Source organism: Oncorhynchus gorbuscha, linkage group LG26 (genome assembly GCF_021184085.1).
Source record: "Oncorhynchus gorbuscha isolate QuinsamMale2020 ecotype Even-year linkage group LG26, OgorEven_v1.0, whole genome shotgun sequence".
In the NCBI taxonomy this organism is placed as follows: Eukaryota; Metazoa; Chordata; class Actinopteri; order Salmoniformes; family Salmonidae; genus Oncorhynchus; species Oncorhynchus gorbuscha.
This window is the reverse complement of record NC_060198.1, coordinates 1,659,516-1,685,227: the sequence shown is the minus strand read 5'-3', so window position 1 is coordinate 1,685,227 and position 25,712 is coordinate 1,659,516. Positions and strand designations below refer to the sequence as shown.

Below are 25,712 nucleotides of genomic sequence, written 5' to 3'. Positions count from 1 at the left end.
ATAGTTAAAGGAAGGACCAGAGTTGTTCCTGATCAGCTTGATCTGACTGGGGGAATAGTTAAAGGAAAGACCAGAGTTGTTCCTGATCAGCTGATCTGACTGGGGAATAGTTAAAGGAAGGACCAGAGTTGTTCCTGATCAGCTGATCTGACTGGGGAATAGTTAAAGGAAGGACCAGAGTTGTTCCTGATCAGCTGATCTGACTGGGGAATAGTTAAAGGAAGGACCAGAGTTGTTCCTGATCAGCTGATCTGACTGGGGAATAGTTAAAGGAAGGACCAGAGTTGTTCCTGATCAGCTGATCTGACTGGGGAATAGTTAAAGGAAGGACCAGAGTTGTTCCTGATCAGCTGATCTGACTGGGGAATAGTTAAATGAAGGACCAGAGTTGTTCCTAGTCATGTCAGATGGTTAGAAAAACTCCTGTCCTACTAGTGGAAATGTGATTGTTTGTTATTCTTTGATTGATAATGGCCTTCACTAACGAGCATTATGATTGTCCCTTCTCTACTGGTGGGTGGGAATACTATAGTTGCCATGGTATCATTGGACGAGCCTCTGGACCTGAAGCTTCCACAGGCCAATGGGAGGGTCAGGTTGGGAAAGAGGGCATGTTCGGCCTCCATCTGCGCCCCCCTCAGTGCTACACGACAACGTCTGCTACGTAACCTACCAATGACCTACCCCTCACCACCTCCCTCTCCAGGTAAACACACACTCTCTCTCTCTGTCTCTCACTCTCTCTCACACACACACTACCCCACACCACACACATATAAATCCCTCTATTCATTTCTAGTTGTTTTAGAGGCCAGTGAGTCCATGTGTGTGTCCCAAGTGGCACAGTATTCCCTTTACAGCGCACTTGGCCCATATGGCTCTGGTTAAAAGTAGTACACTATGTAGGGAAAGGTACCATTTGGGACATGGACCACGTCTCAAATCAACATCATGCTCCTCTCATTACCCGCTGTTGTATACACTTAAAATGTCGTTATGGAGTGTGAGTGTGTCATTATGGACAGCAGAGTGGCACTGCAGACTGCAGCTGAACACTCAGTATTATGCCAACGATAGCCTCACTAACCAATGATAGCCTTGCTAACCAACGACAGCCTTGCTAACCAATGATAGGCTCGCTAACCAACGATAGCCTCGCTAACCAGCGACAGCCTTGCTAACCAATGATAGCCTCGCTAACCAACGATAGCCTTGCTAACCAATGATAGCCTCGCTAACCAACGATAGCCTTGCTAACCAATGATAGCCTCGCTAACCAACGATAGCCTTGCTAACCAATGATAGCCTCGCTAACCAACGATAGCCTTGCTAACCAATGATAGCCTCGCTAACCAACGATAGCCTTGCTAACCAATGATAGCCTCGCTAACCAACGATAGCCTTGCTAACCAACGATAGCCTCGCTAACCAGCGACAGCCTTGCTAACCAATGATAGCCTCGCTAACCAATGATAGCCTTGCTAACCAATGATAGCCTCGCTAACCAATGATAGCCTCGCTAACCAATGATAGCCTTGCTAACCAGCGACAGCCTTGCTAACCAACGATAGCCTCGCTAACCAGCGACAGCCTTGCTAACCAATGATAGCCTCGCTAACCAACGGTAGCCTTGCTAACCAATGATAGCCTCGCTAACCAATGATAGCCTTGCTAACCAATGATAGCCTCGCTAACCAACGATAGCCTTGCTAACCAATGATAGCCTCGCTAACCAACGATAGCCTTGCTAACCAATGATAGCCTCGCTAACCAACGATAGCCTTGCTAACCAACGATAGCCTCGCTAACCAGCGACAGCCTTGCTAACCAATGATAGCCTCGCTAACCAATGATAGCCTTGCTAACCAATGATAGCCTCGCTAACCAACGATAGCCTTGCTAACCAATGATAGCCTCGCTAACCAACGACAGCCTCGCTAATCAACGATAGCCTCGCTAACTAACGACAGCCTCACTAACTAACGACAGCCTCACTAACCAAAGATAGCCTTGCTAACCAATGCTGACCTCACCCCCTCTCCCCCCACCAGGTACCCCCTTGTACCACCAGGAGAGGGCAGGTTCCTGCACCCCCCCTGCCATGGACCTGAGTCTCTCCCCTCCTTCCGACACTCCCCCTCTCCCTCCCCCTCCTCCCGCCATGCACCCTCCCCCTCTGCCTCCCCCTCCTCACCCCTGGACTACCCACCCAGCTGCAGCCCAGCCACACCCATCTACTCCAGGGTAAGTCAGTGTGTCTGCGTGCCACAGGAGATTGGTGGCACCTTCATTAGGGAGAACGGGCTCATGGCAATGACTGGAGCGCAATAAGTGGAATGGTATGAAATACATCAAACGTAGTTTCCATGTGTTTGATGCCAATCCATGTACTCTGTTCCAGACATTATTATGAGCCGTCCTCCCCTCAGCAGTCTCCACTGGTGGGTGCGTGTGTGACAGGGAGGAAGAAGTTGCCCCTAGCTACAGATCTAGGATCAGCTTATACAAGCATAACATAGCATAACATAGTCAGGGGAATAACGTAAAACTGATCTTAGGTCAGTATGTGTAGGGGCAACTTGATCCTACTCTGAGTCAAATCAATGTGCAATGATGGGTGGGGTGACAGACGGATGAGCCTGTATGTAATAAACTTGGGCCTATATTCACAAAGACACTCAGAGTAGGAGCCTCTAACCTATTCATTATGATTTAAAAGGCAGATTTGATGCTCGATGAACACTCCTACTCTGAGACGCTTTGTGAATACAGCCCGTGGTGTGAGAAACATTTGAATAAATTGAATGGGGACAGTTTTACTTAACACATAAGTGGCCTATTTTGTGTCTGAAGGGAAAAAAATATTTAGTAAGAGAGAAGAGAGTTCTCTCTATAGTGCTTCTTAGTATAGAGGTTCATCTTAGGGAGTGTGTGAGTGCGTGTGTGTGTGAGTGCGTGTGTGTTGTGCGTATGTGTCTATGTGTGGCAGGCAGTCCGGTCAGAATGTGGGATAGTTGATTAGTGAATACACTCCACACATAGTGGACAGAAGTTAATTAAATCTGTAGTGAATCTAATTTGCCAGCACGCTGTCTGCACACAGGCATACTGTGGTTCTCACTTAATCAGATTTAAAACAGGGCTGGAGGGGCAAAAGACAGACAGACAGACAGACAGACAGACAGACAGACAGACAGACAGACAGACAGACAGACAGACAGACAGACAGACAGACAGACAGACAGACAGACAGACAGACAGACAGACAGACAGACAGACAGATGGGCAAACAGACAGAAAGATGGGCAGACAGACGGATGGACAGAGAGGCAGACAGGCAGAGAGGCAGACAAACGGACAGAGAGACAGACAGGCAGGAAGACAGATGGGCAGACAGACAGGCAGACAGATGGGCAAACAGACAGACGGGCAGACAGACACAGACAAATGGGCAGACAGACAGAGGGACAGACAGGCAGACAGGCGGACAGAGAGGCAGACAGGCAGGCAGACAGATAGGAGGACAGAGAGGCAGACAGGCAGGCAGGCAGACAGACAGAGAGGCAGACAGACAGACAGACAGACAGACAGACAGACAGACAGACAGACAGACAGACAGACAGACAGACAGACAGACAGACAGACAGACAGACAGACAGGCAGGAAGGCAGGCAGACAGACGGACTGTGCCCTTAGTTGACACACTCTCATCGTCATTCTCTCTCTCTCTCTCTCTCTCTCTCTCTCTCTCTCTCTCTCTCTCTCTCTCTCTCTCTCTCTCTCTCTCTCTCTCTCTCTCTCTCTCTCTCTCTCTCTCTCTCTCTCTCTCTCTCTCTCTCTCTCAGGAAGCAGCTCTCCCTCGTTACCTGGAAGGCGGTGCTTCTCCGCAGGGCTTCCAGATCTTCCTGCCAATCGGGACCACAGGGGGCGGGTTCAACCTGCCCTCCTCCATGTTCATTGGTCAGCCCGGGGAGAAGCGGGTGTCACCCGATCCCTCATCGGACGAGCAGCTGGCCTGCCATTGGATGAAGGTATGTGATTGACAGGTGGACAGGAGAGGGGGTGTGTGTGGATGGGATAGAGTACCCTGGGATGCATTCAGAATCGTAACATTGCAAAACTCTTCGCAACAGTTTACTGTTTATACCTGTATTTCCTTTGTACTCACACACTCATAATGTTCCCGACAAATGTACATCCATCCATCGATTCAGAACACATTACTATCTGAATTGCACTGCGATAACTGTCAGCATGTACTTCAAATGTGTGGAAGTATGAGTATGACTTTTTCATATACAGCATATACATGTATCATATGCTCAGCTCCAGTTCACTTACCTGAAATGCTCTAGTCTAAACAGACTCTTTCCCCATTCTACCTCTCTCTCTCTCTCTCTCTCTCTCTCTCTCTCTCTCTCTCTCTCTCTCTCTCTCTCTCTCTGTCCTTCCCTTTCTCTCTACCTCTCCCTCATCCCTGTCTTCCTCCCTCTCTCTCTCTGCTCTCTCTCCTTCCCCTTCTCTCTACCTCTCCCTCATCCCTCTCTTCCTCTCTCTCTCTCTGCTCTCCCTCCTTCCCTTTCTCACTACCTCTCCCTCATCCCTGTCTTCCTCTCTCTCTCTCTGCTCTCTCTCCTTCCCCTTCTCTCTACCTCTCCCTCATCCCTCTCTTCCTCTCTCTCTCTCTGCTCTCTAGTGCCACCTGCTGTTTGACTCGTTACAGGACCTGGTGGATCACATCAATGACTACCATGTCAAACCTGAAAAGGATTCTGGGTACTGCTGCCACTGGGAGGGCTGTGCCCGCAACGGGAGGGGATTCAACGCCAGGTAGGAGGGGCTTATTCTTCAGCGTATAGGTATGAGGGTCTCTGATCTTCAGATATGAAGGTGCCCCTAATCAGATTTAAAAGTGGATCAAAAATGTTCTGACTCTTTTTTAACATATTACTATAAGGACATACACTGAGTGTACCAAACATTAGGAACACCTGCTCTTTCCATGACAGACTGACTATGAAGCTATGATCCCTCATTGATGTCACCTGTTAAATCCACTTCAATCACTGTACAGTCGTGACCAAAAGTTTTGAGAATGACACAAATATTGATTTCCACAAAGTTTGCTGCTTCATTGTCTTCAGGTATTTTTGTCAAATGTTACTATGGAATACTGAAGTATAATTACAAGCATTTCATAAGCGTCAAAGGCTTTTATTGACAATTACATGAAGTTGATGCAAAGAGTCAATATTTGCAATGTTGACCGTTCTTTTTCAAGACCTCTGCAATCCACCCTGGCATGCTGTCAATTAACTTCTGGGCCACATCCTGACTGATGGCAGCCCATTCTTGCATAATCAATGCTTGGAGTTTGTCAGAATTTGTGGGTTTTGTTTGTCCACTCACCTCTTGAGGATTGACCACAAGTTCTCAATGGGATCAAGGTCTGGGGAGTTTCCTGGCCAAGGACCCAAAATATCGATGTTTTGTTCCCTGAGCCATTTAGTTATAATTTTTGCCTTATGGCAAGGTGCTCCATCATGCTGGAAAAGGCATTGTTCATCACCAAACTGTTCCTGGATGGTTGGGAGAAGTTGCTCTCGAAGAATGTGTTGGTAACATTCTTTATTCATGGCTGTGTTGTGAGTGAGCCCACTCTCTTGGCTGAGAAGCAACCCCACACATGAATGGTCTCAGGATGCTTCACTGTTGGCATGACACAGGACTGATGGTAGCTGATTTTTCCGGATGCCCCAAACAATCGGAAAGGGGATTTATCAGAGAAAAGCACTTTACCCCAGTCCTCAGCAGTCCAATCCAAAAAATCAGTCTCTCACAGTTGAAGTGTACCTATGATAAAAATTACAGACCTCTAAATGCTTTGTAAGTAGGAAAACCTGCAAAATCGGCAGTGTATCAAATACTTGTTCTCCCCACTGTATATATGTGTGTAAAGCTTTATTCACTCTGTGTGTGTGTGTGTGTGTGTGTGTGTGTGTGTGTGTGTGTGTGTGTGTGTGTGTGTGTGTGTGTGTGTGTGTGTGTGTGTGTGTGTGTGTGTGTGTGTGTGTGTGTGTGTGTGTGTGTGTGTGTGTGTGTGTGTGATCCCCCCAGGTACAAGATGTTGATCCACATCAGGACTCACACCAATGAGAAGCCTCACCACTGTCCCACCTGCAACAAGAGCTTTTCTCGCCTGGAGAACCTCAAGATACACACACGCTCACACACAGGTCAGTACACACACACAGGTCAGTACACACACACAGGTCAGTACACACACGTCAGTTTGATTATTTTTGCTAAAGAACAGCTGTTTATTTCTCCTCTAAAGGCTGTCTTGCGGGGTTAGGAAACCGCGGGGGTAAGAGTCCGCTGTGCTGTTATGTCTCTTTGTCAGAACCTCTCGCAGTGTTTTTTATTGTGGTTGTGGGGTACTTCGGGTCAGATTAAAGGCATGCATACATGTCGCACACACACACACACACACACACACACACACACACACACACACACACACACACACACACACACACACACACACACACACACACACACACACACACACACACACACACACACACACACACACACACACACACACACACACACACACACACACACACCGGCATATAGTCTTTAATGCACACCGTCATTTAAAGATGCTTTTCTGACATGCCTGTCCAAGAAGAAATGCTAATACCATATGCATTCCAAAATCTGAAGATCTGTCAGTTGACATGAAAATTCACATAAATCCTTCTCTCCTCTTTCCCTCTCCCAGGAGAGAAGCCGTACATCTGTCCCTACGAGGGCTGCAGCAAGCGCTACTCCAACTCCAGCGACCGCTTCAAACACACGCGCACCCACTACGTGGACAAGCCCTACTACTGCAAGATGGCTGGCTGCCTTAAACGCTACACCGATCCCAGCTCCCTCCGCAAACACATCAAGGCCCACGGACACTTCGTCGCGACCCAGGAACAGGCCTCCTCAGCCGGGCTCGGGGTGTTCCTCAAAGGGGGTGGTCTCCACGGAGGTAACGGTGGAGGGGTCTCAGAGATGGGCTATGTCGGCGGGGCCCATATTATCATCCCAGGAGGGGCCGCCATGGCTTCTCTCCTAGGGGGCCACCATCTAGGGGCCTCGCTGCCTCTCTCGGCCATGTGTGGCCCCCTGGATCTCAGCAGACTAGGTCACCCTGGAGCCTCCTTGTTCTCACTAGGTAGTGGAGGTGGGGGATTGGGTTGGTGTGATTCCTCCCTGCTCCCGTTTGGACTCTCGACTGCATCCGTGTTTGGGTTGGCTTCCATGGGTCTGGGGCGGCTAGGGAGAGGGGAGAGCAGGAGGGAGGGGGAGGAGGAGGACGGATGTGAAGAGGAGAGGGAGGATGAGGTATTGAATTTGTCTGCGGGAGGGTATGGAGGGACAGGGGTGGGGCGGGACCTCCCCTCCTGGGTGGTGATTCAATCCCCTGGGGCACTGGTGCTCAAACCAGCTGTTGTCAGCTAGGGCCAGGGTGTGTGTGTGCTCAGCTTGGGACACGTGCTCACACGCCTGTTGCTACGATCAAGGGACAGGGTGTGTGTGTAAGTTTCTGTGTGTGTGTTTGTGCCTAAACGATGCCTCGGAGCTGATAGTTGGTGTGTGTGTGTGTGTGTGTGTGGAGGGGGAGGGTTAGGTGCTTTATAAAAGCTGTGTGGGGTTCAAAGGTAATTCTCCTTTTCAGACATGAAAAAACTCTGATCATTTCAACACAAAACAGTAACAGCAGGCTGAAGAAAACAACAAGAAAACTATGGAAATGTACCTCAAACAATCCCTCTGGACTTTTTCAATGGACTTTTCCCAATGGACATCCCTAATTGACATTCCCAAATGATTTGTGTGGCAACACAGTTGGATTTATGTAATCACCATTATGATGTAAAGAAGAAGCAGCAGTTATTGAGAGAATTGAGGTAATATGCTCCTGTGTGTTTTGTTAGTCATCATTTGTATGCAGCACAGACCCTATGGACTATAACCGATAACAGCTACTGTTAGTCTGGATAGTCACTATAACAGTGGGTTTATATTCATTGTCTTTAACTATTATGGCCACCAGGGGGAGGTAGAGAGTCAGGTAAATTTTGTCTAATCTTTCTAGCCTCACATCAGAACTGAATTGTTCTGTGTGGACGTTGTCTGTAGCCACAGATCTTGGGTCAGCGTACCATCCTTAACCATTAGAAAATGCGAAAATGACCTTAGATCAGTGTCTAGGGCCAACTTTATTCTCCGTCCTCCCCCTCTACTCAGTCTCTAGACTCACAACAACAAACAGCCTTTAAAATCCCCTGTAGGGAATAGGCTCCCAAGGTTACAAGGTAGTCAGTGGAAATCTGTGGTACACACACTACAGAGCAAACACAGTCTTGTTGAAGGATGTCGCATGTCAAACTACATTCTACATCCGTCTAGGGGTGGATTCTAACTTCCACTTTAGTCAAACGTTGATGACAAAGTTCAAATGTAAATGGAAGTTTAGGATTTGCCTTTGTTATATATATATATTTTTTACACAGGCAGGGCTAGGGGTAGCCTTCACTCATGTTACCCGGTTACCCTAGGGTCCTCTGAGCTAAAAATGTGGTATTTAGTTCCATTGTCATGTGACTGCCACCTGCATAGTTGTAAGGTTGGTTGCCAGGACGACAGAGGTGTGGTTTGGCTAAGAAAGGCTATGATGTTTCGCTGACAATGAACCGCACCTTCCTCTCCCCTCAACCAACCTACTTGACCTGCAGTGGCTTCACACACCTAGGCTGCATCTGAAATGACACCCTATCCCTGTATAGTGTTCCCTAAAAGGTAGTGCACTGTAAAGGGAATAGTGTGCCATTTCAGTCGCATACCTCATGCTTTATGACTGACGATCAAATTCAATAACGTTGAATGAATTAAGCTTAAATGAACCTATATCTTGTATGTTTTTACCCTGCAAATGGATCAAATCTGGTGTGTGGTCCCAACAGCAAACAGCCTTTAAAATCTTCTGTAGGGAATAGGCTCCTGAAGTTACAAGGTAATGAGTGGAACGGTTTGTATAGGTATGACACCTCTGTGTCTTTTCATCACTTCTGCAAACAAGTAAAACCAGTTTTATTTGTCTTTCTGGTTAAGACGAGACGTTTCTGTTGAATGTTGAAGTTGTTCCTCTCTCCAACTTATTTTGTCCCAAATGGCACCCTATTCCCTATGTAGTGTGCTACTTTTGACCAGAGCCCTGGTCAAAAGTAGTGCACTACATAGGGACCAGGTTGCCATTTGGGGCGCATACAAAGACAAGGATCCTATGTCAGGATCTACAAACCCAACGATGACGCATTAACCCTTTGTGCGACAGACATTTCTCAATAAAGCCGACAAACCTCATAAAAGTATTATTTGCTAATAGCTTATCCAACTCAAAGGTAGGGATTGGTATTTGATCTGCACGACTTACCTGGCATCCAGTATTATTGGCCAAGTTAGGGATTTCTATTTGATCCAGGTTGTATTGATTAGATAAGTAGACCCAATGTAAACTGAAGTGTGTACATAACTGTGTAGTGCTTTATAATAGCTTCATTATCTGTATTTATTCCCAGACAAATCACTCAAAATAATACTTAGTCGTTGTTGTAAGTACAATGTAACAACGTGTAACTCGACCATGCCAGTTGAATTTAAATGTAGTTACAAACCAGGAACTGTAAGATTGATTGAGAAAAACCCGAAACTTCAGGTTCCCATATTGAGGTAACACAGAAAGTACAAATAGGACAGAGGTGAATGTACATATGAAGTCTACATATGCGCAAAGGGTTAACATGACACTATGGCCTCCCTATTGCAGGCCAGCATCTGATATCATTTCTTATCCTCGTTTGCACATTAAGATTTGCAATTATTATGATGTTTTTTTTATGTTTCCAAGTGCCTGGTATGTATCACAAGTGAAATATACTGAAAATACACACAGCACATTCAATGAAGTACAGGTACATGTAATGCAAATGTATAAATGTAGGTATTTGTTCCAAAGGGTCAACACTTTACATGACTGACTGTTTAGAGATGACAGAAGGTGTGATTGGTGACATCATAGCATTGTGTGCTGTCAGTTTTTTGACGAGGACTGTTAAACGGAATGTGTCGTTAATGACGAAGACGTGACGTCAATAAACAAAGATAAACAAATTAAGTGGCATTGTTGTGTCACCTGTGTGTGTGTTCATCAACTCTCCTGAGTTGTAAGGCAAATAGCGTGTTATGCTGTGTGTGTGTGTGTGTGTGTGTGTGTGTGTGTGTGTGTGTGTGTGTGTGTGTGTGTGTGTGTGTGTGTGTGTGTGTGTGTGTGTGTGTGTGTGTGTGTGTGTGTGTGTGTGTGTGTTTGTTTAGGCCTACTGTCTGCAATCAGTGTAAGAAAGAAAGATACATTTCCCCTTGTAGCCTGACAACGTCCAAAGTCAACAAAACCATAACACTTTACAACACCGAAGCAGGCGCTCACACACACACACACACACACACACACACACACACACACACACACACACACACACACACACACACACACACACACACACACACACACACACACACACACACACACACACACACACACACACACACACACACACACACACACAACCACCAACCTCCCACACACACTTGTTTCCTGATCTCTCCTCCTGCCCTCCTCTCCTCCTCTGCCCTTCCCCTGTCACACACTCGCCCTTCCCTGTAGGCTACAGAACACCTGTGAAGCTACACCAACTCCAGCATAGACCCATTGACGTGTGAGGCTCAGAGCCCACCTGGAGTGTGTTCTATTGGATAGACCTGAAACACAGGGGAGGGAGGTGCTGGGATTGTCCTGGGTTGGTCGTACACACACACAGGAGGGGTGTTCTTTTCTTCACCAGTCACTACCACAAGGATCCATGGTCTCTCTGAGGAGGGGAACTGTCTGCACTCATGGAGAAACAAGGAGGAAATGGATGTAAACGGTAAGCAAGCACAGCCAATGACATCTCTCTGCTCTTCTCAGGATAAACTAACTGATGTACAATCAACCAGCGCTAGACAATAGGGTCTAGTTTAACAGTGCTTTACAGTAACCAGTTACTAACTAGATCAACTACACGTTACTTCTAGACAATAGGGTCTAGTTTAACAGTGCTTTACAGTAACCAGTTACTAACTAGATCAACTACACGTTACTTCTAGACAATAGGGTCCAGTTTAACAGTGCTTTACAGTAACCAGTTACTAACTAGATCAACTACACGTTACTTCTAGACAATAGGGTCCAGTTTAACAGTGCTTTACAGTAACCAGTTACAAACTAGATTTACAGTGTTTTACAGTAACCAGTTACTAACGAGATCAACTACACGTTACTTCTAGCCAATAGGGTCCAGTTTTACAGTGCTTTACAGTAACCAGTTACTAACTAGATCAACTACACGTTACTTCTAGACAATAGGGTCTAGTTTAACAGTGCTTTACAGTAACCAGTTACTAACGAGATCAACTACACGTTACTTCTAGACAATAGGGTCTAGTTTAACAGTGCTTTACAGTAACCAGTTACTAACGAGATCAACTACACGTTACTTCTAGCCAATAGGGTCCAGTTTTACAGTAAATGTCCCAAATTGTATGTACATGGTAGGTACAAAAGGTAAGAGGATCATATATGTGCGCTTGTCATTGCTTACTCAATCAATCCCATTTATCTACAAAGCCATTTTTACATTGGCTGTAAAATAAGAGTGATTTAAAGTAACAAGTTACTAACTTGATCATACTTCTGTATGTATTTACATGTTTGTAACTTTAGATAGACAGACACAGTGTCTACTATAGAACCTAAGCCAAAGATTTGAATAGGGTAACATTTACATAGAATATGTTGACATCAGGCCATTTCTATTGGCCCTAGTCATAAATAGAATGTTTGGGGTTCTCTGAGAAAATGACCCTAAAAGGAGAAGAATACATAGCTGAAGAATGTATATAATGATGTGGAATATGTGCAGGTATATACTTAATTTTATATACTTATTATGTACTTATTGAAATACATGAAATTAGCCATACAGTGTATTAAAGATGGTATCTTTGTCCAGATTTTATTTATAAAGCTATTTTTACAGCAGTAGTTGTCACTAAGTGCTTTGACAGTAACATGGTCAGTCACTTCAAAGAAGCAAAAATATGCAAATAAGTCCAAATGAAATCAAATCAAAGGTTATTTGTCACATGCGCCAAATACACCAGGTGTAGTAGACCTTACCGTGAAAGGCTTACTGACAAGCCCTTAACCAACAGGTGTAGTAGACCTTACCGTGAAAGGCTTACTGACAAGCCCTTAACCAACAGGTGTAGTAGACCTTACCGTGAAAGGCTTACTGACAAGCCCTTAACCAACAGGTGAAGTAGACCTTACCGTGAAAGGCTTACTTACAAGCCCTTAACCAACAATGCAGTTGTAAGAAAATAGAGTTAAGAAAATATTTACTAAATAAACTAAAGTTTGAAAAAAAGAAGAAAAAAAGATACATAATAACAATAATGACGCTATATACAAGGGGTTCCGTTTCCGATTCAAGTAGAAGAATACGGTAAAATACACTGTATTTTTCAAAATAAGAGAAGGTAGGGTTTGAATAACGTATAGCGTAGACAAAATATACCCCAAGAGTAGTTTAACTTTGAGTTAAATGTAAATACAGTATTTTTTGTTTTTCTGACCAATACATGTTTAATTTTGAGTGCCGACAGTAAACAACCTTTTAAGTAGACTGACTGGAAAGGATCGTGCGGAAATAGAAACCCAGTATAGATCCTATCTGCTTCACAGTGAAAGCATGCTTCTCTTTTATCTGATCAGATATGAACACTGTTCCCCTTATGACACTGATGAAGCTCTGTTAGGTGAAAACTAAAGATGGAATACATTTGAATTTACTTCACAGTAGATACAGAGTGGGAACCTTCCTCATGTTCCTATTCATAACGAATGACTGTTTTGGTCTAAAAGTAGGCGACGTCAATAATCTATACTCTACATGTGCGCTGGGTTTCCCCCTTTTTCATTCCCTGACTGTAGGCAGGTTTCCATTGACCAGGTTAATTCCACGAAAGCAATGTTGCGGAAAAAAACCATTGCGACATGGCAGATGGCATATCACAGGAGGTTGGTGGCACCTTAATTGGGGAGGACAGGCTCGTGGTAATACCTGGAGCGGAATAAGTAGAATAGCATCAAACACACAGTTCGATGCCATTCCATTGGCTCTGCTCCAGCACTCAGCAGCCATCCTCCCCTCAGCCATCCTCCCCTCAGCCATCCTCCCCTCAGCCATCCTCCCCTCAGCCATCCTCCCCTCAGCCATCCTCTCCTCAGCAGCCTCCACTGTGGCAGACATAGAAAACACTTTCTAAAGCCTGACAACGTTGTTATCTGTTCCACAGCAGTGGAATTTTCTTTTGTCGAACTTTCTTTATTGCAACAATTGATTATTTTTCAACTATAGAAGTCATGTTTCTTTGCAGGACAATGATTGTCCTGACTTTCAAGAATGTTGTTTTGCCTTGCTTTTCTGGTTGGCTGGCAAGTTTCACCATCCAATTATTTCAGATCTACAAGAGTGTAGGTTTCACCATGGCACGTACGTGGCGGTACCTGGTGGTGCCTGGCGGTACCTGGCGGTACCTGCTGCCCCATATACATAGACATGGATCCACTGGTTTCATGTCTAGGTGGGAAACAGATAGGTGGGAAACAGATAGGTAGGAAACAGATAGGTGGGAAACAGATAGGTGGGAAACAGATAGGTGGGAAACAGATAGGTGGGAAACAGATAGGTGGGAAACAGATAGGTGGGAAACAGATAGGTGGGAAACAGATAGGTGGGAAACAGATAGGTGGGAAACAGATAGGTGGGAAACAGATAGGTAGGAAACAGATAGGTGGGAAACAGATAGGTGGGAAACAGATCGGTAGGAAACAGATAGGTGGGAAACAGATAGGTGGGAAACAGATAGGTAGGAAACAGATAGGTGGGAAACAGATAGGTGGGAAACAGATAGGTGGGAAACAGATAGGTAGGAAACAGATAGGTGGGAAACAGATAGGTGGGAAACAGATAGGTGGGAAACAGATAGGTGGGAAACAGATAGGTGGGAAACAGATAGGTGGGAAACAGATAGGTGGGAAACAGATAGGTAGGAAACAGATAGGTGGGAAACAGATAGGTAGGAAACAGATAGGTGGGAAACAGATAGGTGGGAAACAGATAGGTGGGAAACAGATAGGTGGGAAACAGATAGGTGGGAAACAGATGGGTGGGAAACAGATAGGTGGGAAACAGATAGGTGGGAAACAGATAGGTGGGAAACAGATAGGTAGGAAACAGATAGGTAGGAAACAGATAGGTGGGAAACAGATAGGTGGGAAACAGATAGGTGGGAAACAGATAGGTAGGAAACAGATAGGTGGGAAACAGATAGGTAGGAAACAGATAGGTAGGAAACAGATAGGTAGGAAACAGATAGGTAGGAAACAGATAGGTAGGAAACAGATAGGTGGGAAACAGATAGGTAGGAAACAGATAGGTAGGAAACAGATAGGTAGGAAACAGATAGGTAGGAAACAGATAGGTGGGAAACAGATAGGTAGGAAACAGATAGGTAGGAAACAGATAGGTAGGAAACAGATAGGTAGGAAACAGATAGGTGGGAAACAGATAGGTGGGAAACAGATAGGTAGGAAACAGATAGGTGGGAAACAGATAGGTAGGAAACAGATAGGTGGGAAACAGATAGGTAGGAAACAGATAGGTGGGAAACAGATAGGTGGGAAACAGATAGGTAGGAAACAGATAGGTAGGAAACAGATAGGTAGGAAACAGATAGGTGGGAAACAGATAGGTGGGAAACAGATAGGTGGGAAGGCATACAGGATATCGACAATTTCTTAACGCGCAATTTCCCTCAATGCATAATGGAAACACTTCGACCACTAACTACATTTTTATTCAACACTGTAGAGCCCCTCTGACTTTCTCCACCAATGGCTTTTGAGAACGAGGCGTGGCAAGAGGATGGGAGTCAAGGACATGCAAAAATATTTATGCCTATAACCCATCCTCTAAAACAGTGTTTCCCAACCCTAGTCCTCCAGTACCCTCTCCAGAACACATTTTCATTGTAGCCCTGGACAGACACGCCTCATTCAACTCATTGAGGGTTTGATGATTAGTTGACATGTTGAATCAGGTGTGATTGTCCAGGCTTACAATGAAAATGTGTACTGTTGGGGAACTGGAGGAACAGGGTTGGGAAACACTGCTCTCGAAGAGCAGTTATATTCTAAGGAATGGTAGAGCCAAGCAACCTAAGCAAATATAATTTTATGAATGACAGATGAGACATTTATACATCACTATTTTGACAGGTTCTAATGTACGGAAGAGTATCAAATCAAATTGTATTTTCCACATGCTTCGTAAACAACAGGTGTAGACTAACAATTAAATGATTACTTATGGCCCTTCCCAATAATGCAGAGAGAAGATTTTTGAAATTATACAAATAATAATAACACCAGGAATAAATACACAATGAGTAACGATAACTTGGCTGTGTACACAGTACCAAGTCGATGTGCAGGGGTACGAGGTAATAACATGGCTATATACACAGGGTACCAGTACCAAGTCGATGTGCAGGGGTACGAGGTAATAACATGGCTATATACACAGGGTACCAGTACCAAGTCGATGTGCAGGGGTACGAGGTAATAACATGGCTATATACACAGGGTACCAGTACCAAGTCGATGTGCAGGGGTACGAGGTAATAACATGGCTATATACACAGGGTACCAGTACCAAGTCGATGTGCAGGGGTACGAGGTAATAACATGGCTATATACACAGGGTACCAGTACCAAGTCGATGTGCAGGGGTACGAGGTAATAACATGGCTATATAAACAGGGTACCAGTACCAAGTCGATGTGCAGGGGTACGAGGTAATAACATGGCTATATACACAGGGTACCAGTACCAAGTCGATGTGCAGGGGTACGAGGTAATAACATGGCTATATACACAGGGTACCAGTACCAAGTCGATGTGCAGGGGTACGAGGTAATAACATGGCTATATAAACAGGGTACCAGTACCAAGTCGATGTGCAGGGGTACGAGGTAATAACATGGCTATATACACAGGGTACCAGTACCAAGTCGATGTGCAGGGGTACGAGGTAATAACATGGCTATATACACAGGGTACCAGTACCAAGTCGATGTGCAGGGGTACGAGGTAATAACATGGCTATATACACAGGGTACCAGTACCAAGTCGATGTGCAGGGGTACGAGGTAATAACATGGCTATATACACAGGGTACCAGTACCAAGTCGATGTGCAGGGGTACGAGGTAATAACATGGCTATATAAACAGGGTACCAGTACCAAGTCGATGTGCAGGGGTACGAGGTAATAACATGGCTATATACACAGGGTACCAGTACCAAGTCGATGTGCAGGGGTACGAGGTAATAACATGGCTATATACACAGGGTACCAGTACCAAGTCGATGTGCAGGGGTACGAGGTAATAACATGGCTATATACACAGGGTACCAGTACCAAGTCGATGTGCAGGGGTACGAGGTAATAACATGGCTATATAAACAGGGTACCAGTACCAAGTCGATGTGCAGGGGTACGAGGTAATAACATGGCTATATAAACAGGGTACCAGTACCAAGTCGATGTGCAGGGGTACGAGGTAATAACATGGCTATATACACAGGGTACCAGTACCAAGTCGATGTGCAGGGGTACGAGGTAATAACATGGCTATATAAACAGGGTACCAGTACCAAGTCGATGTGCAGGGGTACGAGGTAATAACATGGCTATATACACAGGGTACCAGTACCAAGTCGATGTGCAGGGGTACGAGGTAATAACATGGCTATATACACAGGGTACCAGTACCAAGTCGATGTGCAGGGGTACGAGGTAATAACATGGCTATATAAACAGGGTACCAGTACCAAGTCGATGTGCAGGGGTACGAGGTAATAACATGGCTATATAAACAGGGTACCAGTACCAAGTCGATGTGCAGGGGTACGAGGTAATAACATGGCTATATACACAGGGTACCAGTACCAAGTCGATGTGCAGGGGTACGAGGTAATAACATGGCTATATACACAGGGTACCAGTACCAAGTCGATGTGCAGGGGTACGAGGTAATAACATGGCTATATAAACAGGGTACCAGTACCAAGTCGATGTGCAGGGGTACGAGGTAATAACATGGCTATATACACAGGGTACCAGTACCAAGTCGATGTGCAGGGGTACGAGGTAATAACATGGCTATATACACAGGGTACCAGTACCAAGTCGATGTGCAGGGGTACGAGGTAATAACATGGCTATATACACAGGGTACCAGTACCAAGTCGATGTGCAGGGGTACGAGGTAATAACATGGCTATATACACAGGGTACCAGTACCAAGTCGATGTACCGGGTGTACAAGGTCATTTAGATATGTACATATTTGATAAAGTGACTGGGCAACAGGATAGATAATAAACAGTAGCAGCAGTTTATTTGATGAGTCAAACGAGTTTGTGCTAAAAGCGTCCATGGCAATCTTTCGAGAATAGAGTAGCAATCTTTTGAGAATAGAGTGGCAATCTTTCGAGAATAGAGTAGCAATCTTTCGAGAATAGAGTAGCAATCTTTCGAGAATAGAGTGGCAATCTTTCGAGAATAGAGTAGCAATCTTTCGAGAATAGAGTGACAATCTTTCGAGAATAGAGTGGCAATCTTTCGAGAATAGAGTAACAATCTTTCGAGAATAGAGTGACAATCTTTCGAGAATAGAGTGGCAATCTTTCGAGAATAGAGTAACAATCTTTCGAGAATAGAGTAGCAATCTTTCGAGAATAGAGTGACAATCTTTCGAGAATAGAGTAGCAATCTTTCGAGAATAGAGTAGCAATCTTTCGGGAATAGAGTGGCAATCTTTCGAGAATAGAGTAGCAATCTTTCGAGAATAGAGTGACAATCTTTCGAGAATAGAGTGGCAATCTTTCGAGAATAGAGTAACAATCTTTCGAGAATAGAGTGGCAATCTTTCGAGAATAAAGTGGCAATCTTTCGAGAATAGAGTAACAATCTTTCGAGAATAGAGTAGCAATCTTTCGAGAATAGAGTGACAATCTTTCGAGAATAGAGTAGCAATCTTTCAAGAATAGAGTAGCAATCTTTCGAGAATAGAGTGGCAATCTTTCGAGAATAGAGTAGCAATCTTTCGAGAATAGAGTGGCAATCTTTCGAGAATAGAGTAGCAATCTTTCGAGAATAGAGTGACAATCTTTCGAGAATAGAGTAGCAATCTTTCGAGAATAGAGTAGCAATCTTTCGAGAATAGAGTAGCAATCTTTCGAGAATAGAGTGGCAATCTTTCGAGAATAGAGTAGCAATCTTTGGAGAATAGAGTGGCAATCTTTCGAGAATAGAGTAGCAATCTTTGGAGAATAGAGTGGCAATCTTTCGAGAATAGAGTAGCAATCTTTCGAGAATAGAGTAGCAATCTTTGGAGAATAGAGTGACAATCTTCGAGCATCAAGGCTTGGTTATATTTCAAAATGAAAGTGTGTATTGGGTTATTGAAATGGGTCACTGTTGAAATGCCTGAGTTAGATGACTGGTGAAACGATACTTTAGTAACAAGGAAATCCTTGCTCTTTGAGCACATAATAACCAGATGAATAATAACTATTAACACCTGGAAGAGGTTGTGCCACAGATTGATTGTTTCCAGAAGGAGGAACCACACGGACATGGATGAGGTATTTCATTCAAGTCCGTGTGGAGACGGGCGGGTTGTGTGTGTTTGCAGGTGTGTGTGTGTGTGTGTGGGCGGTAAAAAGTTTTGTGCAAAACAAACAAATGGCCACCAATCTAATGATCTAATACACTCTTTCAAAGAGGCGTCACTGCGCACTAATGCTTATCAATCACTCGCACGCACAAAATCACGATCTTGGCACTGTCACTGAATGCAAAGACAACTGTGATCTGAGTCCCTGTCCGTATGCCCTCAGAATTTGCTTCGACGTTCTGCTGCGTAGCCTAGGCAAAAACTTTGCAAACATTCGGTGCTCAATGGCAACTGTTAAAGCGACCATTGTGCTTTACTAACAGTAGTATTCCCCCCGTATGGCAACTATCCTTCTAACAAATGTCGGCAAGTAGGACACGTGAGCAGCACCCCAAATAAAACGAATTATTTTGGAATCCTGGAGACCGGGATGTGTATGTCCCATGTCAAGCTGCTCTCTAAATTAGCTACAACACTGCTATTTTGCAGCCCATTATAAACCTATAGCGACCCACTCGATTGAGTACCCTAGCTTGTAGGCCTGTAGGCTAATCGTGCGTTAATGTGGGCTAGTGAAAGTAAATTATATCCAACGGCTGCGGGAGGCATAAACCATGAAGAAGGGGTTTTACACCAAGTGTCTGTAGGACGAGATGCAACTCATTGCCCACTCCTGCACGCGCAAACCAGCTAATCCGAGGCACTGTTTGAATATATTCAAGGAATGGATTCTCCCTTTCTTAAAATAATCATTGATCTAAATATAAGCCTATTAGACGATGATAGGCTATATGCTATAAAGAAATAATCACTGATCTGACATGGTCAGATGGTAGCCTAGGGTTTCCATCGGTGCTTCTCTACAGGGACCCGCAATCCTTTCCCCCACAATCCGTGACCTACATTCACAAGATAATAAACCTAGGCCTATGAGGCTATATCATTTAAAGTGTACTTTACATAAAACATTCATGCCATTGCTCACAAATGTGTAAATTAACATTTCGTTTCAACATATAGGCTGCTGGCCAAACTGTTATTCTCTAAAGTATAGTATGCATGGTGTTGGCATATGCAGGGGATTGAGGACAACTTTATAGCGAATTTGAAGGGCACCATGACCTGGACTGATGCATGCACCTCTTCGTGTCTGGCAACGCACCATGGCCGTTCGGTAGAATGGTATTGCCTTGGCGATATCGTTTTGTGTGTCACACACACGCACACTTGCATACACACACACCACCCACTCTCTACCTATGTATTGTATGTAACCACACGGACTTGTGTGGTTCCTCCGGTCCTAATACTTATAATAATATTATTATGATGTGCTAAAGGAGAAAGGATTCCGTTGTTACTAAAGCCAATTCTAAAGTATAGTTTCACCAGGTCATGTAACTCAGGTAGTATACGCGCACAGCAAAAGGGAGCCAGGGAGGCTTGCAGTTAACCACATCCCCTATATAAATATAAATATGAATATAAATATAACTGCGACTTTATTCTCAAAATGTCAACTTCATTCCCAAAATGTTGACTTTATTCTCAAAACTACATTTTAATTTTATTCTCGAAATATTGACACTTCATTCCCGAAATCATCCAAAACCAACACCCATCGCCGTTTATTAAATGTTTATCTTCACTTGGCCCGAATACTCTTCCATACAAATATGACCATGTTGATCTACCAATCCAACCTCTATTTTCTTCTTCTCCCATTTAGTCAAGTTGTGGTCGAGAGCCCTGTACGACCACTGCGGTCTCTGGTGCAGCTGTGTTTCATCTTCCTCCTCTTCCTGTCCACGGTCATCGTGATCATCCTCTTAGGTTTTCCTGACAGATTCTCCCAGACAGACTGGTGGACAAACCTATCACTGTACACATACTACCATAGATGGACCAACCCCGACCGCCACCGTGGACCATCCCCAACCACCATTCCCCCAACCACAGTACCAGCCCCACCCTCAACCACCATACGTCCGCTACCAACCAATCACAACCACTTGGGCTACCCTCGTAACTACCACTTCATCGTAGACGAACCGGACAAGTGTAATACCCAGGCCCCGTTCCTGGTGCTGATAGTCCCCGTGGCGCCCGGTAACCTGGCCGCCAGGGACGCCATCCGCAGGACGTGGGGTAATGAGACCCTGGTGCAGGGGAAGAAGGTACAGACGCTATTCATGCTAGGACTTCCTGGAGGACCAGTTGCCCAGGAGCTGCAGGAGAAGGTTGGTCTTGATTGTTTTAGCTTGATTTAGTGTTGTGTTTATTTTTTTAAAGTGTGTTGGGGTTGTTAATATTTAAATAGAGTTTGATTTGATTTTGATTTGATTGTGACTTGAGCTGACCTAACTTTGACTTTGACTCGACTTTTGACTCGACTTTGACTCTTGACTTTGATTTGAAGGTGAACCAGGAGAGTCAAGTGCATCATGATCTACTTCAGAGCAACTTCCTGGACTCTTACCTCAACCTCACCATTAAGACCATGGTGATTATGGACTGGCTGGCCACCCACTGCACCAATGCCACCTACGCCATGAAGATTGACTCAGACATGTTCCTCAACGTAGAGAACCTGATGACTATGTTGCTGAGACCGGACGTCCCCAAGGTTAACTTTATTTTTGTTTTATTCAACCCAACCTCCACCTCTTTGGGGGACAACTTTATTACTCTCTGTCTGTCTGTCTGTCTGTCTGTCTGTCTGTCTGTCTGTCTGTCTGTCTGTCTGTCTGTCTGTCTGTCTGTCTGTCTGTCTGTCTGTCTGTCTGTCTGTCTGTCTGTCTGTCTGTCTGTCTGTCTGTCTGTCTGTCTGTCTGTCTGTCTGTCTGTCTGTCTGTCTGTCTGTCTGTCTGTCTGTCTGTCTGTCTGTCTGTCTGTCTGTCTGTCTGTCTGTCTGTCTGTCTGTCTGTCTGTCTGTCTGTCTGTCTGTCTGTCTGTCTGTCTGTCTGTCTGTCTGTCTGTCTGTCTGTCTGTCTGTCTGTCTGTCTGTCTGTCTGTCTGTCTGTCTGTCTGTCTGTCTGTCTGTCTGTCTGTCTGTCTGTCTGTCTGTCTGTCTGTCTGTCTGTCTGTCTGTCTGTCTGTCTGTCTGTCTGTCTGTCTGTCTGTCTGTCTGTCTGTCTGTCTGTCTGTCTGTCTGTCTGTCTGTCTGTCTGTCTGTCTGTCTGTCTGTCTGTCTGTCTGTCTGTCTGTCTGTCTGTCTGTCTGTCTGTCTGTCTGTCTGTCTGTCTGTCTGTCTGTCTGTCTGTCTGTCTGTCTGTCTGTCTGTCTGTCTGTCTGTCTGTCTGTCTGTCTTACTAAGTTTATTCTTTTTTTTCACCTTCTAAATCTTTAATAATTCTATACAAAGATTAAATTCCTTCCCTACTTCCCAAGGTGAACTACCTGACGGGGATGCTGATGTGGGATCGCCCGGTCATCCGGAACCCCAACTCTAAATGGTATGTTCCGGTGGAGATGTTAGCCGACGACCGATACCCGACCTACACACTTGGTATGGGATACGTGTTCTCCAACGACCTGCCGGAGAGGTTCGTGGCGGTATCCAAGGACATCAAGCTTTTTAATATAGAAGACGCCTATGTTGGCGCCTGTATGAAGAAACTGGGCCTCTCGCCCACAAACTCACCAGATCCTGGGCAATGGAAGGCCTATCTCGGCAAGTACAATCGCTGTGAATTTTCCAAAGTCATCACCTATATTCTGAGCCGCTCGTCCCAGATCGTGGAATACTGGATGGACCTGAAGAAGACACCTGGTTCACCCTGTCTCTGACCTACTGTCCACCATTTGGTATTTTCATCCTCATGGTCGAGTCTCAGTCTAGGTAGCCAAACAGATATATATATATACCTGTATATATCGATGAAAGAAACACAGCTGTAGCTCTGCCACCTTCCACCTCAGCTGTGGAAGGCTGACATCGGCGCATGTGGTGGATTGAGATGCAGCCCATGCAATAAAACAGATATCTCTAGCTTAAACAGACCGTTTCTGATGGGAATTCTTATGTTACGCTTATTCAATTTCCGTGCGGACATTGACTCTGGTATTAGTACTAAGTTTCAGGGACTCTATCAGTGTCCGAGGGGCAGGTAGCTGAGCGGCTAGGGTTGTGCCAGTAACTGAAAGGTTGTTAGTTCAAATCCCCTAACAGACAAGGTGAAAAATATCTGTCCATGTGCCCTTGAGCAAGGCACTTAACCCTAATTTCTTCAATGTTGATAATGACTGACCTTGGCTGTAACCCCATTCTTGGGGGGGAGTTGAGATATGCAAAAAAAAAATTCAAATGTGTATAAAACACACTTTTAGATGTGTGAACCAGGACAAATATAAGCACCCACTGGCACCTGGGGCACCTTGTTAGGACTCAATTACCCATAATGACATTGGGTAGGGTAGGAAATAAAGATGGGTGGTGGTGGGGCTGGTCGGGAAGATGAAGTTAGGTCATTGAGTAGTTCTGAACTTGTAATGACTGTCGGAATGTGATATCTTACTTTCAAAGTCTTAATTTACAATGGTGGAACATACTTTGCAAATGGATCTTTTGTGATTTTGTGATCCCGAATCTCAGGAATCCAAACAAATCTAGACAGATAGGAGGATGGGATCAGCATCTGTCTAGTCTCCTGTGATATATTAACACTTTCACAGGCCAAAACTCACACAAGATTTGTCTCTGTTCACACAAGATTTGTCTCTGTTCACACAAGATTTGTCTCTGCCCACACAAGATTTGTCTCTGCCCACACAAGATTTGTCTCTGTGTTACATGATCATCTGTCTGCCAAATTCCATGGTGTTGTGACACCATTCGGGAGATGGTGTTCTAGAAACCAGTTGGGTAACCTGTAAGAAACACAAAAGCCATCCATTATGAATGATTCAGTCTCTAACTCTCAAAAACAATTGAAAGGAAGATTATTCTGTACATAAAAAAAATGTGTTTTGTCAAGATGTATTTGCTTAGTGAATTAACAGTAGCCCGTAGGCCTAGACCTTGCCCAAACCAAGTAGACCGATATAACAGTATCAAATATTTAACAGCATAAGATATTTATTTTACTGGGTGAGTTCTTTTTCAAGTCAGCGACATCTACATTAATAATTAAGTTACATATATTGTTCAACAAAGCCTCTTTTTATATCGGCATCAGTATATTAAGTCACACATTATGTTACACAAAGCTTCTCTCATCCTGTTTGCTTAGCATGACACTGTTCAAATTCTGTTTGACTTCTATGTACGTATTTCACAATTAATTTATTTGCAGAACAGTTGACTAAAACCTGGACAAGAATAAGGTGTGTTCCATTGTCAATGAAAGGAGTTCTGTTCTGTTCCATTGACAATGAAAGGAGTTCTGTTCTGTTCCATTGACAATGAAAGGAGTTCTGTTCTGTTGTCAACTTCCACAATGAAAGGAGGAGTCCATTATTCTCAATGTCTGATGACAGGTGTAACAAAATAAGATGATATGAGTAATGACATTAGGAAGGTAATGCAGAAGGCTGCAGCCCTGGAAAGCTATGAATCACAGGAGGCTTGTGAGGGGAGGATGGCTCATAATAATGGCTGGAATGAAGGGAATTGTATCAACCACAAGGAAAAAATGAATTTGATACCATTCCATTTATTCCGTTCCAGCCATATGAGCCTGTCCTCCCCAATTTAGGTGCAACCAGCCACCTGTGCTATGAATATGACATGGCATGTGTGTCTATGTTCTTTGTTAAGGACATCATCGTTGTGACAATATGAACAATGATGATGTCATACAAGTTCTTTGAGATGATTTATGTTATGAAAAGCACAATAAAAGTTCAATAAATTATTTGTATTATTACTATCATAATCATTGACATGGTGAATGCATTGCAGTTGACAACAGGGATCTTTAAAAAAAAAGAGAGACATGGTTTTACTGTCAGAGATTTGTCTCGTAGAAGAAAGGCTCTGTCGAAATGTTGACAATAAAGGCTACTTAATACTCTGTTCTCATGTGTTGGTTTCTCTTGTCCTCCCAAATAAACTACCTGATGGAAGGAAAGTGGGTACAACCCCTATGGCACCCTATTTCCTATATAGTGTACTACTACCCATAGGGCTCTGGACAAAAATAAGGCACTATATAGGGAATAGGGTGCCATTTGGAACATAGTATGTGGTTGTGGTGAGAGACAACGAGGAAGAGGAAACAAATGCCATTGCTGAGTCATTCAACTCGTCAGGCAGGCTGGTATGCAGGCCGGTAGGCAGGCAGGCAGTATAAGAACTCATTTCTATTTTTAGACGTTGCCGAGCCTGCCAGATCTTACAATGACTACATAGGTAATTTAAGTATCAGCTAATCAAATCACATTTTATTTGTCTCATACACATGGTTTGCAGATGTTAATGCGAGTGTAGCGAAATGCTTGTGCTTCTAGTTCCGACAATACAGTAATAACCAACTAGTAATCTAACTGATTCGCCAGAATTGAAATGAAGGAACAAGGAGAAAAGAGGAAGAGACCCAGAGGAGAAGAGGGGGATGACACAGAGCAGTCCAGCGGTGTGAGGAAGAAAGTAAGAGGCGGCGCTGGTGATGGCGGAGGGGGGGGGGGGAGGAGGTGGCAGAGGGGGAGGAGGAGGGAAAAACCGTGGCGGAGCAGCATGGAGAGGCGGACGTTAAAGGTGCCAGTAGAATAACACAATGCCGTACATATTGTCAGATCGTATGTCATTTT

General features: G+C 44.5%; 2 protein-coding genes across 6 annotated transcripts in view; both read left to right on the top strand.

Annotated features, from left to right (window-relative positions):
• Positions 1-10,237, top strand: part of glis2a (GLIS family zinc finger 2a) — a 51,210-nt gene extending 40,973 nt beyond the window's left edge. For all 4 annotated transcript variants that reach the window (XM_046330244.1, XM_046330247.1, XM_046330246.1 and 1 more), the window contains 6 exons: positions 533-706; positions 2,052-2,244; positions 3,846-4,031; positions 4,697-4,830; positions 6,118-6,236; positions 6,788-10,237. In XM_046330244.1, the coding sequence (XP_046186200.1) occupies positions 3,951-4,031; positions 4,697-4,830; positions 6,118-6,236; positions 6,788-7,515 (1,062 nt within the window). In that variant the 5' untranslated portion in view covers positions 533-706; positions 2,052-2,244; positions 3,846-3,950 and the 3' untranslated portion in view covers positions 7,516-10,237. The remainder of the gene's footprint in view (positions 1-532; positions 707-2,051; positions 2,245-3,845; positions 4,032-4,696; positions 4,831-6,117; positions 6,237-6,787) is intronic.
• Positions 10,238-10,763: 526 nt separating this feature from the next.
• Positions 10,764-24,973, top strand: LOC124015541 (beta-1,3-galactosyltransferase 2-like). 2 transcript variants are annotated; one of them, XM_046330818.1, is made up of 4 exons: positions 10,764-11,039; positions 20,796-21,202; positions 21,382-21,588; positions 22,353-24,973. In XM_046330818.1, the coding sequence occupies exons 1-4, from the start codon at positions 11,027-11,029 to the stop codon at positions 22,749-22,751; spliced, it is 1,026 nt and encodes a 341-aa protein (XP_046186774.1). In that variant the 5' UTR covers positions 10,764-11,026; the 3' UTR covers positions 22,752-24,973. The 2 variants fall into 2 exon arrangements, with proteins under 2 accessions (XP_046186774.1, XP_046186773.1); XM_046330817.1 differs by having other exon boundaries at positions 10,765-11,039; positions 20,692-21,202.
• The last annotated feature ends 739 nt before the right edge of the window (positions 24,974-25,712 follow it).